The sequence below is a fragment of the Leopardus geoffroyi genome, chromosome D3 (genome assembly GCF_018350155.1).
Source record: "Leopardus geoffroyi isolate Oge1 chromosome D3, O.geoffroyi_Oge1_pat1.0, whole genome shotgun sequence".
In the NCBI taxonomy this organism is placed as follows: Eukaryota; Metazoa; Chordata; class Mammalia; order Carnivora; family Felidae; genus Leopardus; species Leopardus geoffroyi.
Genome location: NC_059339.1, coordinates 79908780 through 79923783, shown reverse-complemented (window position 1 = coordinate 79923783; position 15004 = coordinate 79908780). Strand labels below are relative to the sequence as shown.

The 15004-nt window shown below is 35.8% G+C and overlaps 1 protein-coding gene across 10 annotated transcripts in view; it reads right to left on the bottom strand.

Moving 5' to 3' along the window:
- RELCH (RAB11 binding and LisH domain, coiled-coil and HEAT repeat containing) overlaps nt 1-15004 on the bottom strand; it is a 116146-nt gene that overhangs the window by 81711 nt on the left and 19431 nt on the right. For 8 of the 10 annotated variants that reach the window (XM_045459415.1, XM_045459411.1, XM_045459412.1 and 5 more), the window contains exons 2-5: nt 9136-9225; nt 982-1053; nt 815-870; nt 600-713 (exon numbers count right to left, since the gene is read on the bottom strand). In XM_045459415.1, the coding sequence (XP_045315371.1) occupies nt 600-713; nt 815-870; nt 982-1053; nt 9136-9225 (332 nt within the window). The remainder of the gene's footprint in view (nt 1-599; nt 714-814; nt 871-981; nt 1054-9135; nt 9226-15004) is intronic. The other 2 variants (XM_045459413.1, XM_045459414.1) reach the window with 1 other exon arrangement.

Genomic DNA, 15004 nt, shown 5'->3' with positions numbered 1-15004 from the left:
GAAAGATCTTGGAAAGGTGATGACCTGTGTGCACGCTCATGGAAAAGGTTTAGGTATTTACAAGGCACATGGCAACAAGGGGACAGGGGAACTAATTGTATTTCAGTGACAAGGGGAAAGAACGAACAAAAGCACAAAACTCCGAAGGAACCAGATATGCTGAGGGGGATGCCAGCCCTTCTGTTTGGCAAGATTATAATAAACAGGGAAAAGCTAATTTTGGTGAGGCAGGTGGAGGATAAGCTAAAACAAAAGTTGAGAGTGCTTTGGAGTTTAGAATTGATAAGGAAGGATTTAAAGTAGTAGGCAGGAGATGGCTGACGTGAAAACAGAGCTGTTTAGAAGGCGGAGATCTTAATAAGATGAAATAGAGGTAGTGGGAGCAAGACAGTGACAAAGTGGAGTGTGGCAATGGGAGGATGACCAAAAGAATACTCGACTGTGTGGGTGCACAAGCGTCTGGTAACTAGCATTATAGAAGTTTACTGTATGACTTCTAGAAAACTAAAGAAACTAGGTAAAAAAGAAAGTAAGTACGTTGTAAGTGAAAAGGAAACAAATCATTGTCCAAAAAAAAAAAAAAAAAAAAGTAATTGTACCTGATCGTCATTTTCATCTGAAAAGGTTATTGATGTAAGCTTGTAGTTATTCTTCAATAAAAATTCATTGACTAAGAAGTTTAGAGCTCTCTTTTCAAGAGGTTTGATTGGTTCCTACAGGCAAAATAAAAGATACAATACTATAAGCGTCCTTCCATCAATACTTGTGCTACCATTTTATGTGGAAGATACTTTTAGGTCTGTCATTCACCCACCTGAATTTCAGGACTTGATTTGTAATTTTTTCGTTCCTGTAAAGGAACTTCATGTTCTGGTGGAAGAAAATATAAATAATACTTTACTACTTTACATTTGAAAATATCTCAGCTACTTCTACATCGTCAAAGTAGAAAAAGTCTCAAAAAAGTTTTATGTACACCACCTGCAGCCTTTGTCAGGTTGGCTCGGAGGGCCTGAATGGTCTCCTTGGCTTTCCGTAGTTCAAACTCCAGGACTGGACAGGGATTTGGAATAAACACACACAGGCATCCAACCAAGAAAGGGGAAACAAAAATAAAAAAATAAAAAGCAAGGATGGGTATGAAAAAAAAATACAATCTGTATTGAAAACAGAAAGCATGCAATCTTTATGAAATTTGTGAACGCATGCAGCAGAGTTGGTTTGCAAGCAAACTGGTGAATGTTTTCCATAGTTTTAGAATTCAGGGGGATTGTTGATCAAATGTTCTAGCTGTCTGACAAGGAATAGCTCTATTTAAAAATAAAATCTATGGCATACTCTCATTTAGGTAAATAAAAATAGTAGTCATCTGGGTGCTTGTACTTCCCTCACTGGAGGTAAGAAAATGCAACGGAACGTTTTCAGGTGACATAGTTTAGGGGAAAAGACAAAAACTTAGATCAAGTCCAAGAAAATATACTTAAAAAAAAAGTTAAGGGTATTTTTAAATGCATTATATAGAATAATGTTATAAATCAATATACAGGAACATTAGTGAATATATCCCTTCATTAAGATATTGAAGAAATACGGTTTAAATATTTAACAAATGTTGTCATAGCTGTAAGTTTTTCTACCAACAAATGTCTGTTTTCTACAAACAAGCATAGATATGTTAAACACATACCTCAAAAAATGTTCCTATGGGTTTTAGGTTTCATTTAAAGCCAAAGGGTAGAAACAGTTTGTCTTTCAATTTTTATTTAAGACCATTCTGAAGTAAATGTGTTAATTCTAAATGCAGAGTACCTAAGGATACTAAGTAAAATTAGGTAGGATTTCAAAGTTTCTGATAACTCTCCAAATAGATATCTCTTCATGTTAAGAGATACTAACTAATGAAACTCAAAGATTTCTCTTGTTATTGGTAAGATAAACATGAATCTGACGAAACATTTTTAAAAGCTCTTTAAAATGTTTCATCATAAGCAAGATTTAACTATATGTGTCGTTACTGGGAACTGTCTTTAAAATACATAAATATTGCTCTGAAGAAAAGCAAGCTTAACTGCGGGGGGAGAAGCCATTTCCATGAAGTAAAGCTCTGGGAAAATTAAGTGATCTTTGTCACAACTAGATATTTAAAAATTATAGTATTTAAATAGTTCTGCATAAAATCCAGCAAATTAAAAAATTTAAAGATGGCAAGTTTTTCCTGATTGGCTAATAAACAGAAAAAGAAGATGGCAATGAGATGCTCTCAGAGACAATACGGCTATAAAAATATATGGAAAAATTAGGATTCACTCAGTTTGCATATTTCCATTAAAAACTTAAGATGTAATTGAATCACATCTAGTACATGAAGGCCAATTATTTTGATGCACAGAACTTCACTGCAGCAACATGAAAGCACAACTAAAAGTCAGATGACATGTATGTTACTTCTTTTTTGGTAGTTAGCAATGCTGATCTGCAAACATTTCTGTGCAACAAAGTTAAAACATTTTTCCTAAAACTTACACTTCTGGAAACAGAGTTTGTGTTTAAAATCCGACTGCACACATTCAGTGTGTAAGTACAAAACAGGTTTAATTTCAAAGCTCTAGGTAACTGATTTGGATCTAAAAATACTTAACTATGCCTTAAGTAAAATCAGTATATGTATTATGCTTTCAGTATCACTTACAATTTACTAAGACATATTACAGAACAATTGCAGATCAGAAATGCCTGCACCAGAATGATAGAAATATGAAAAAAATAAATAAAAAAAAAAAGGTCAAAACACAAACTGTGAAAAACTGAAATTCAATTGGTGAAAAGTTTAGGTGACTAAGAGCAAAACATTGAATGATCAAGGCACAGAAAGCCAGAAAAACCCATGTCAGACGGCAAGAATTTATATTTTTATGCACATCTACAAATACATTGCCAAATGTCACTAAAAGTTACCAATGCTTTGAAAAGATAGTGCTTATCAAAATGAATTCACTCTGCTGCATGTTTCTTAATATACAATATAGACTTTGAAAGACAAAGGCATATATATTTGAAGCTATAGGACATTTCTATAAAGGCACAGTATGATCAAGTAATTGCAGTTACATGAGAAAGTTTCACAAGAAAGTCTAAATAGTTATATTTACACATAGACGAATTTGTCTCTTCTTTATTAAAAAACACTGGATTAAAGCTTAAAATTAAATATTCTATGAAGAGATAAATTGTACCAAAAGAGATACATTGTACCAAATAACCTCCAAGTATTTTTCACATATTTTAATTCTTCATAAAAATGTTTGAGGATGTTTATGTTTGTAAAAAAACAAACAAACAAACAACAACAACAACAACAGAAAAACACTGTAGGAACCAACTACCAACCTGCTCACTCCACTATCTCAAATCCTCTACGAGTAGCCTAACCCTACTGAAGGCAACTTTATTGGAACTAAAGTAGTAAGTGCAAAGGTGTAGGTATATTCTAATATTACATATTACAATCTTACCAAAATAATTAATGATTGCCAGTATAAACAACTCTAGAGTGGTTGTAACTGCTATTTACCAACGAGGGTTGGAGTACCGGTATTCTACCAGAGGTATCTGAGTGCTGCAAGATCATGTTCTCATGACTTTACATAAAGGTAAAATGTTAAATTTCAAAGCAGAAAAAAAAAAAAAAATCAATCCTTTGTGGCCCAATCAATGTATCACTATGTATCACAAATATATTGAAATATTTGCTAGTCTAGGATATTTTGGCACAGAACTCAAAATATTATTTTAGAAATTTTTTTCCATAACTCTGATATAACTCTGATCAGAGGCAAGTATTTCTTCATTCCTGTTCCTGTTCATTGTTGAAGAGTCCCAATCAACAGGGCTGAGCCAAAGCCCTTGCCATGGTAGACATGAAACAGTCTTCTTTCAAGTCAGAATTTCCTGGTTTATTTTTTTTTTCAAAGAGATTTGACTTCATAATAAAATACCACTTCCCCATTTTTTTTTAATGTTAATTTATTTTTGAGAGAGAGCATGAACAAGGGCGGGGGAGGCAGAAGGAGAGGGAGAGAGAGAATCCCAAGCAGGCTCCATGGTATCAACACAAAGCCGGACATGGGGCTCAAACCCACGAACCGTGAGATCATGACATGCGCCAAAGTTGGACGCTCAACTGACTGAGCCAGGTACCACAACTATTTCCCCATTTTTATTACTTATTTTATTATCCCAGGAACAGTTCTAAGAAATAGGAAAATTCTTTTAAGAATATGAGTTAAAATACAAATCTATTCCTAAAATGATACAAAAATCGTAAGGCAGTACCATCACTACCCCTCTGGGGTTTAGAGAATTCTCCCTGCCTATTATAAACGTCAGAAAGGAATATTACTTACTGTTAGGCAAGACTAGTAGATAGCGAAAAATAAATGAATGGAAGCAAGAGGCAATCTCCATAGTTTATAAACATTTAGTTTTCTGTTCATCCTAGTGAGAACCTGCTCAGGTTCTCTCATAGAATCCTCTGTCACTCATCCCAAAGCTGATGTTTTTCAGGGTACTATCTTTGGTCCTTTTCTTACCCTACATACCCCACTGGATTGATATTTACTCTTACGGTTTTAACTGTGACAACTACTCCAAAGATTCAAAAATCTTTAAACCTTTTCCCAAAGATACAGTCCTACCTAATTATCTCGAGGACATGCCCACCTGAATGTCTCATAGGTTTTGAATTTGATTCTATCTAAATGAATTTCATCCTCCTCTCAAATCTGCTCTCCTTCTTCCTCCTGCAGCCTCTCTCCATTAATGGCACCACTATCTATCCAGATGCCCCAACAGGAAACCTGGAGATTACTCTTCACTTATCCCTTGTGCTTACTCAGTCCACATTTATTAAATGTCCAAGCCATATTAATTCCAACCCTTGAATAACCCTTTAAAAAGCTATTCACCTCAATTGTCTCTGCAATTGTCCTAGTTCAGACCTTTATGACTTATCATATAAATTACAACACCCTAGGGGTGCCCAGGCGGCTCAGGTCAGTTCAGCATCTAACTCTTGATTTCGGCTCAGGTCATGATCTCACAGTTGGGAGATCAAGTCCCATGTCAGGCTCCGTGCTCATCGTATAGCATACTCGGGACTCTCTCTCTCTGCCCCTCCCCAGCTCGTTCTTCCCTCTCTCTCAAGTAAATAAACTTAAAAAAAATCATAACACCCTATAACCATATTAAAAGCTTGTTGCCTTTAAAGCCTTGTTGGAGCATCTATCCCATTTCAAATCACGCAAAATCATAAAGATTTAAGTAAGGCTCAAAATAAGAAAAACAAAATGTATTATTAATAGGAAGTATAGATATCTGTACCACGAGAGAAATACATAAGAAAGAGACAAATGGGCTTATTTAATCTGGTAAATCTGGATATGTATTCTGCAGGCCAAGAGTTAAGGGATGAGAGGGCTATTGATGCTCCTTCTTCGTCAGGGAACAGGCCAGGTTATTTCCCAGGCAAAAATCAGATCATTTTAGAATGTATACTAGATTATGTAAGCTTTGTAAAGGCTTCAAATGTCTACTTTGTTGGTTATTGTTAACAGAACAGCATAATACCTTGAGTAGAGTAAGCACTCCACAAATATTAGTTGAATGAATGGATATTCAGAGACTCTGATGCTAAAAGACAGATCGGTTATCCATGGTTCCAAAATTAACAAGGTCCTTACCACAGTCTCTAAAGTACTGAATATTTATTTATATTACAGATACGGACATTTTCAGGACCAATTCCTTGACAGCAGAAACTTTATCTATTTCATGCTTCTATATCTAGTGCCTAACACATAGCAGATGCTTAGAATGTCTAAAATAAACTTTAAAATGGCAGTCTCAACATTTAAAATAGACATGTCCCTTGCTATCTTTAAGAAAACTTGAAAATTTAAGGGGTGAACTGTATACGTACTAACACTATATTTCTTTAATAACATACAGAACACTAAGGTTAATAAGCTCATTTTGGTTTGGTGTCTACTATTTTTTAAATCATTTTTATGTGAAAATTTACACTTCTAAATTCAGAAATGGAAAATATTTAAAATGAAAAGCTTTTTAAAAATTTACTTCTTTTAAAAGAAAATGGCTATGTTGAAATCATCTTGTATGGGAAAGACATGATTCTGCTATCCATATGAATGTATGGATGGGTTAAAGTGACAGGCTGATAATAAAAGATATATCGTGGGCTCTGGAATAAAAACTTATGTCCTGATCCCTTATCATACAGAGGCTACTGGGCAAATTTGTTAATCGTGATGAGCCTCAGTTTTCTGATCTATAAAATAAGGATATCATGACCTATACTTCAGGACTGTTAACAAGATTAAATAAATAAAATATTTTACACAAAGCACTCCAGCACAGTGCCTGGCACAGAGCAGACGCTCAAGAAACATTAGTTCATTTTGAGATGTCTTCCTCTTTGAAGAAAACCTATACAGACTTGAAAAAATAACCAGATTTTTAAATTTAGGAAAAGGATGGTAAGAATGATGCTGAAAATGAACTCAAATCGATATCTGTGTTACCTATAAACTCCTTCTGCCCAAGATGAGTATAGAAAAATTTAATAAAGACATTTCTGTTCTTTCTTAGTGAGGTTTACATGGGATCCAGTCACAGATGACAGAATCTTTTCTGGATTATTGGTCTTTTGATAAGCTTTTTAGTTACTACCAATGATTAGCAAAGAGTCAAAAATCTTTTTGAAAATGGGAACTGTGATTAATTGAAACTTTTTCATAAAGTGTCACCCACATATCACATACTAGGTTCAATAATAGGCAATGGTACAAAAGCTAGGTCTAAGTGCTACTCTCTTGTAACACATGTTTTCCTTCCCTTTTCCAATGAAGATGAAAGATAGCATTTATTTACATATTAGCACTGTATAATGATCAAAAATTACTTTATCTCCCCAAACCTAGACACAGAGTATAATCTTTAGATTAAAACTACAAGGTCAAAACCACCATGTATTTACAACATTTCATTCTTAGTTATGTTTGGTTATATAACATTTTGCTTTTACATCAATGTTTCCCCTAAACAGAAACACTAAAATACCTAAATAATGAGAATAATGATGAACCCCTTAATTCTGACTAAATCTAAAATTTAGGTTTTTGAAATTAAAGGAAATAAGATAATTATGTGATCAATTTTGGGGTAGGAGTTACTTTCCAATTACATAACCATTTGAACAATAACACAATGTACAAAACCAGATATATTTGATTAGTCTAATAAATTACCATGTATTTAATATTTAATATATAACAGAAAATATCTAACATCTAACATATACTATATAATTATACAACACAATACTTAACAAATACTAAAATAAGTAAGATAAATTAGTCCCCAAAGTATTCAAATAATTTCCATTTAATCTGTTAATTTTAAGATATTACTGATGTGATTTATTGTTTTGATACAACGGTCAATAAATAATGCTTATGACTAAATCATGATTTCACATAGGGAGCCACATTAAACTCTTCCAGTGACTTCCCCCATTCAATTGATATTGCTACTATTTACACTGCTGAATCCTCTTAGCTTCTGCTAAACTGAAAACAGTTTCATCAGTTTTGTTTCCTAAGACATACAATATCATCTGAGATTTAAAATTATTCATTATTTCTATTCTTGAGCAATGAATGAAAATCATATATTGAAATGTCATTTTTAATTGGGTCAAACCTCATTCTTCCTGCTAAGAGGTAGTGTATTGGACAGTCAGTGTGGGCTCTGTTGCTGGGCTATCTGCGTTTAAATTCTAGCCCTGCCACTTAAGTCTTATATAATCCCTCTGAGTGTCTTCAGTTTACTGGGGAGGAGAGGATGATGACAACCCTGTAAAGTCAATGAGTTAATACACATTTAGAACAGTGATTAGAATAGAGCAAGTGCTACATAAAAATTGGCACTCACTTTTATTCATAATGACCGTGAAAGGTAAATATTTGGTAGATCGTAATAAACTTCTCACAGTAAATGGAAGAAAAATTCAACAGAGTTGGTCTAGAAAGGAACCCTCATTATGCGTATTCCCAGACATTATGGATATTCCCTGATCCCATACTGCCCCCATGGGCTCCATCTATCCCATGTGGCATCCCTCTTGTACCAGGAGGGTTCACCATTCTGGTGGAGAGCAAAATACCTAACTGATGTCTGTCTGCTTTCCCCATCTAAGAACCAATGTTCTACGAAAACTACAATTCCTATAAAGCACTCAAGAATGACTTCAATTACAGATAGCCACAGCTTTGAGGCACCTGACAGGTACCAGCTATTTGGACGCTAAAGGAGCCAAGCCTGCTACATTGGTAATTTTCTGGATGGACCCCGACCAGAATCCTACTGGCTTCATTAGATGAGGGCAGAACACAGTGAGTACAAATTGGTCTTCTGAAGTTCTTACAGATACAATGGTGCTGCCTAGAAGGCAGAACTGATGGGAAGGTGGAGATGGGAAGGAGATTGGTATGAATAACCAAGCATTTAGAAAGAGTGTTGGTCTTCTTATTGGAATAAACAAGGTCCTGGAGGCCTCTCTGTGCCACATATTAACCCTTTATTTTCTGGCACAGAGGAAGGTCAAGGGAAATTTCTGCAGGGATGCTGTGAAGACTAAGGAGCATTTACACGTCTCAAGACAAAGTTTTATTGACCAACCAGCAAGGAAGTATTTCAACCAATTTTCACAGTCAGTAGTGTTGTGTTGATATGTAACACCTAAATATCAGCTCTGGTTTGGAAGATCAAAGGAAAGGGTTTTACACCAGTTAGAGAAGTACATGGTTTTCAACTGTTGCCCATAAACAGAACTAAGCAAATTTTAGGTATGCATAACCAGAAATGCACAGCAAGACTGGGAGAGGAAGCTGGGGATTAGGATGTTCCCTATAGCCAATAAATCAGTGACATAACTTTGGTATTACCTTTTATAATTATATTCATATACCAAACTGTAGAAGGAAGAGAATTCCTCAAGTCATTTTATTATTTCTTGAATGTGAAAGAATCCAAATCTGGCTTTACAATGTTACTCACCTGCCACTCTTTCATCTGTTTCCCTGTTCCCATCATCTGAGTATCTTGCAAAGTCTAAAGAATCAAGAGTACTGATGCTCCCAGCTCGATCTGTAATAATGAGAAAAATAAAAGAAATTTATTTTTATTTAATTGTCAAGATAAAACACTAGAAATCACTTACCTATGATTATTATCAGTTAATAAAACTATGATTCTAAATTCTACTAAAACAGGGACGCCTGGGTGGCTCAGTTGGTTGAGCATCCAACTCCTGATTTCTGCTAGGGCCATAGGATCGAGCCCCATGTCAGGCTCCACATGTGGAGCTTAAAGTCAATCTCTCTCTCTCTCTCTCTCTCTATCTCTCCTCCCTGCCCCTTGCTCCTGCTACTGCTCTCTCTCTCTCTAAAATAAATAAATAAATTTTACTGAAACAAGAAACTAAGGTATAAGTGCTCACACCAATTAAACTATTTTCTTTTTAAGTTTATTTATTTATTTTGAGAGAGAGCACACCAGCAAGGGAGGGGCAGAGAGAGGGAGAGACAGAATCCCAACCAGGCTCGACACTCAGTGTGGAGCCCAGCTCAGGGCTCAGTCTCACGTGAGATCATGACCTGAGCTGAAATTAAAAGTTTGGCGCTTAACCAACTGAGCCACCCAGGTACCCCTCAATTAAACTACTTTAAAATAACTAAAGTTTCCCTGCTCCCAACTCTGGCTAACTCCTTAACAATGTGCACACAGGCAGATTGCAACCAGTCCTGTTAAAGACAAAAAACAAAACAAAACAAAACAAAACAAAACTGAAATGAAATTTGAGCTACTGTCTGAGAGTTTGCAGACTGAATTCTAGAAAATAATTTCCAATGAAAAAAACAACACTTTTTGAAAAAATATAACAACATAGCACACATTTGTCCACCATACAGTCCAAAACTACTTCATACACAAGAACCAGTAAAATGTGACCCAGTCTCAAGACTAAACACAATCAATGAGGACCAACCCGAAGATAATCCAGATATTGGAGTTAATAGACTAAGATTTAAAAATAACTACTGGGGCGCCTGGGTGGCGCAGTCGGTTAAGCGTCCGACTTCAGCCAGGTCACGATCTCGCGGTTCGGGAGTTCGAGCCCCGCGTCAGGCTCTGGGCTGATGGCTCAGAGCCTGGAGCCTGTTTCTGATTCTGTGTCTCCCTCTCTCTCTGCCCCTCCCCCGTTCATGCTCTGTCTCTCTCTGTCCCCCCCAAAAAAATAAATAAACGTTGAAAAAAAAATTTATAAAAATAACTACTAAAACTATGTTCAGTGAAGTAGAAGAATATGTGCATACAATGAAAAAAAAGGAGAAAAGTCTTAGCAGAAAAACAGAGAATATCAAAAATACCTATGGAAATCCTAATATAGGAAATTATCTGAAATTTAAAATCCTCTAAACAGTTTAATAACAAAATGGAAATAACTGAGGAAGGAGTCAATGACCTTCAAGATAGATGAATAGACATTATACAATCTTAAGAACAGAGAAGGAAAAAAAGATTAAAAAAAATTAAGAGCTCAGGGACCTATGGGAAAATAATGAAAGATCTGATAAATGTGAAACTGGGGTCAACAATAGGTAAGACAAGAGATGGGACAGATACAAATTCAAAAAGCTCAAAAAACACTAATGAAGTTAAAGAGAACAGCAATTAGGCACATCATAATCAAACTGCTGAAAACCAAAAATAAAGAAGAGAAGATATTAAAGGCAGCCAGAGAAAAATATTATTTTACATATAGGGGAACAGCAGTTTGAATGACTGCTGATTCCTCATAAAAACCCCATGAAACCAAAGATATCCAGATTGAAAAGGAAGAAGTACAACTATTTCTATTTTAAATATAAAAAAACTATGGAACCCACTAAAAGATAATTAGACCTAAGAAGTAAGTTTCTAAAAGTTGCAGAACATAAGATCAACACACAAAATTCAAATTTTTAGATACTAGCAATGAACAATCCTAAGGCAAAAAAAAAAAATTTATTTTTAAATTTCATTTCCGGGATGCCTGGGTGGCTTAATTGGTTAAGTGTCCAACTTAGGCTCAGGTCATGATCTTGCTGTTCATGAGTTCAAGCCCTGCATTGGGCTCTGTGCTGACAGCTCAGAGTCTGGAGCCTGCTTTGGATTTTGTGTCTCCCTCTCTTTCTCCCTTCCCCTTCTCATACTCTTTCTGTCTCAAAAATAAATAAACATGAAAAAAATTAAAAAAAAACCATTTCCAATAACATACAAAAGAATAAAATACTTAAGAAAGACACCCCAAGCTCAGAGATGAGAAGATCCATCCATGTTAGCGCAGCAAAAATCCTTAATACACAGATTCAATGGAAACCTTGCAATCCCTATTTTATAAAAAATCTTTGCTGAGGGGCGCCTGGGTGGCTCAGTCGGTTAAGCGGCCGACTTTGGCTCAGGTCACGATCTCGCGGTCTGTGAGTTCAAGCCCCGTGTCGGGCTCTGTGCTGACAGCTCAGAGCCTGGAGCCTGTTTCAGATTCTGTGTCTCCCTCTCTCTCTGACCCTCCCTTGTTCATGCTGTCTCTCCCTGTCTCAAAAATAAATAAAACGTTAAAAAAAAAGTTAAAAAAAAAATCTTTGCTGACTTTTCCCCCCTTCTTTTGCGAATATTGAGAAATTAATCCTAGAAAAAGCAATCTTTTTTTTTAATGTTTATTTTTAAGAGAGAGAGAGAGAGAGCGAGCAACAGTGGGAAGAGGCAGAGAGAAAGGGAGACCAAGATTCTGACGCAGGCTCCCTGCCACCTGCACAAATCTGGATGCAGGGCTCAAAACCCATGAACTGTGAGATCATGACCTGAGCAGAAGTCAGAGATGTTCAACTGACTGAGCCACTCAGGCACACTGCAATCTTTTTTTAAAAAAAAGTTTATTCATTTGAGTAATCTCTACACCCAATGTGGGGCTTGAACTCATGACCCCAAGATCAAGAGCTGCATGCTCTTCCGACTCAGCCAGCCAGGCACCCCAAAGCTGAAGCAATCTTGTAAAAGAATAAGGTATACAAAAGGCTAATGGGTACACTGAAGGATGCTCAACACCATTTGTCATTAGGGAAATGAAAATCAAACCACAATGAATTACCATTTCAAACCCACGAGATGCCTATAATCAAGCAGACAATGCTAACATGTATTTCAGAGGATGTGGAGAAAGCAGAAACTGCATACATTGCTGGCTGGAATGTAAAATGGCTCCACAATTTTGGAAAAGTTTGGTAGTTCCTCAACATAGAATTCTCATATGGTATATACCCTAGGTATATACCCAAGAGAAATGGAAACCTACATTGACACAAAAGTTTGTTCATGAGTGTTCACTCACAATATTATTCACAATGACAACAAAACACAAATGAATCAAATGTCCATCAAGTGATGAATGGATAAATAAAATGTGGTATATCCATAAAATGGAGTATTAGGGAAAAAGTACTCACACATGTTACAATGTAGATAAACCCTGAAAATATGCTAAGTGAAAGAAGCCAGACACATAAGGTCATACTGTATTATTTCATTCATATGAAATGTCTAGAATAGGCATATCCATAAAACACAAAATAGATCAGTGGTGATAGAGGAGAATGAATAGTGACTACTAATGGATATAGGATTTCTTTTAGGGGTGATGAAAATGTTCTGGAATACAGAAGAGTAATGATCGTATAATTTTGTAAATACACTAAAACAATTGAATTGTACCCTTTAAATGGTGAATTTTGGGTATATGAATTATACCTTACTTTAATAAAAAGACAAAAAAATCCAAGTGTTTGCCAAGACGTGGAGAAATTAGAACTCTCATATATTGCTGGTGGGAATGTAAAATGGTGCAGCCACTTTGGAAAATAGTTGGCAATTCTTCAAAAGGCTAAACACTGGAGGTACCAGATGACCCAAGCCAATTCCTCTTCCATCCAAAACAAATGCAAACGTGTGTCCACACAAAATCTTGTATATGATTGTTCACAGCAGCATTACGCACAACGGCAAAAAAAGTGGAAAGAACAAAATGCCTATTAATTGATGAATGGAGAAACAAAATGTAGCATATACACCCATAGGACTGACTGTTACTCAGCAATAAAAAGGACTGAAATACTGATACACGTTACAACATGATGAAGCTTGAATGTATGCTAAGTGAAAGAAGCCAGTCACAAAATAGCCACATATAAGAAATGTACAAAATAGGCAACACTATAGAGGTAGAAAGTAGATTAAGTAATTTCCTAGGGCTGGAGGATGGAGGTGAATAGGATGTGTGATAACGGGTGAGAAATTTCTTTTTGGGGTGATGAATATGATCTAAATTTAGATTAGGAGATGGTTGCACAACTCTATAAATATTCTAAAAACAACTGAATCATACACTCCAAATGGGTGAATTCTAAGATAAATTTTGCCTAAATAAAACTATTAATTTAAAAAAAGGAACAACTCTGGAGTCGCAATGAGAAAAAATGCAATTCAAACTCTGTATTCAACAAAAATATCCTTCTCAAATGAAGGCAAGTAAACTTAATCAGTTCCCTAAATATTTTTCACCAAAGGTCCTTGTGCCTCAAGATGCTCCTAAGAAGAGTTTTAAAAAAAGAAAGAAACAAATATACAGGTGTGTATGTGTGTAACCTCAGGTTTTATAGAGCACATCAGTGTATCAAAGAATCATAAAAGTCGTGAGGTAAAGCAAAATAAGATAGCATTTCCCCAAATCATTTATCCAACACATTCCTTTTTTGAGTATCTATGTATTACCACAAGGAGGTAATGTTACTCGGAACACATTTTGAAAAGAACTGCTTTCCCTATTTTCTATAACTTAAAAGCATTCATTTGTTAAAAGAAATAATGTGTTAGAACAGCGGTTGGCCAGCCAAGGCCTGAGCCAAATATGGCCTGAGGCCTGTGTTTATATGATTTCCATACTAAGGGTGGTTTTAATGTTCCATCATTTATTCATTCACCAAACACATACGAAGCACCATAATCTGTGCCAGGTACTGTTGTCGATTCTGGGTACATAACCAGTGAAAAAGACAGGAGAAAGACATAGTATGCCAAAAGATCAAGTACGATGCAGAAAAGTACAACGATAGAAAAGGAACAATTAATTTATACAAAAATATCTCAACTCTTATTAGATCTCTGTGATGTAGTTGCTTTTTTGTTGTTGTTGTTTTTTTAAACACAACTGTCTTGTCCCTTAGATTCCACTTCACTATCAGTGACTCCCAGATTCAATGGAGCCATGGAAGGCTTCAATCAGAAAATATTTTTAAAAAGTTTTTTTTTTTTAATGTTTATTTACTTTTGAGAGAGAGAGAGGGAGAGAGGAGACAGACTCTGAAGCAGGCCCAGGCTCTGAACCGTCAGCACAGAGCCCGACGCGGGGTTCGAACTCACAAGCCATGAGATCATGACCGGAGCCCAAGTCTGGCGCTCAACCTCCTGAGCCGCCCAGGTGCCCCAATCAGAAAACAGTTTAAACTGAGCCCTAAAGAATAAATGTCCACCAAGTTAACTAATGAGAGGAAGAATAAACAAGTATATGGAGTTTTCAAAGTGGAGGCCTAGCATGGTGTAAGTAGTAAGATTTCAGTGTATAGAAGCTACGAGGGGTCAGGTAGGCTGGGATGTAAAGGACCAGCAAGGACATTTTATAATAGTGTACGGGAATGAACCAGTCTGTAAAATACATTAATAAAATCGATTTTGCAGAGGAATCTCTTTCTTTATTAAATTTTACACTTACACGTGCAGAACTGGTTTTTCTTTTTTTTTTTAATTTTTTTTTCAACGTTTATTTATTTTTTTT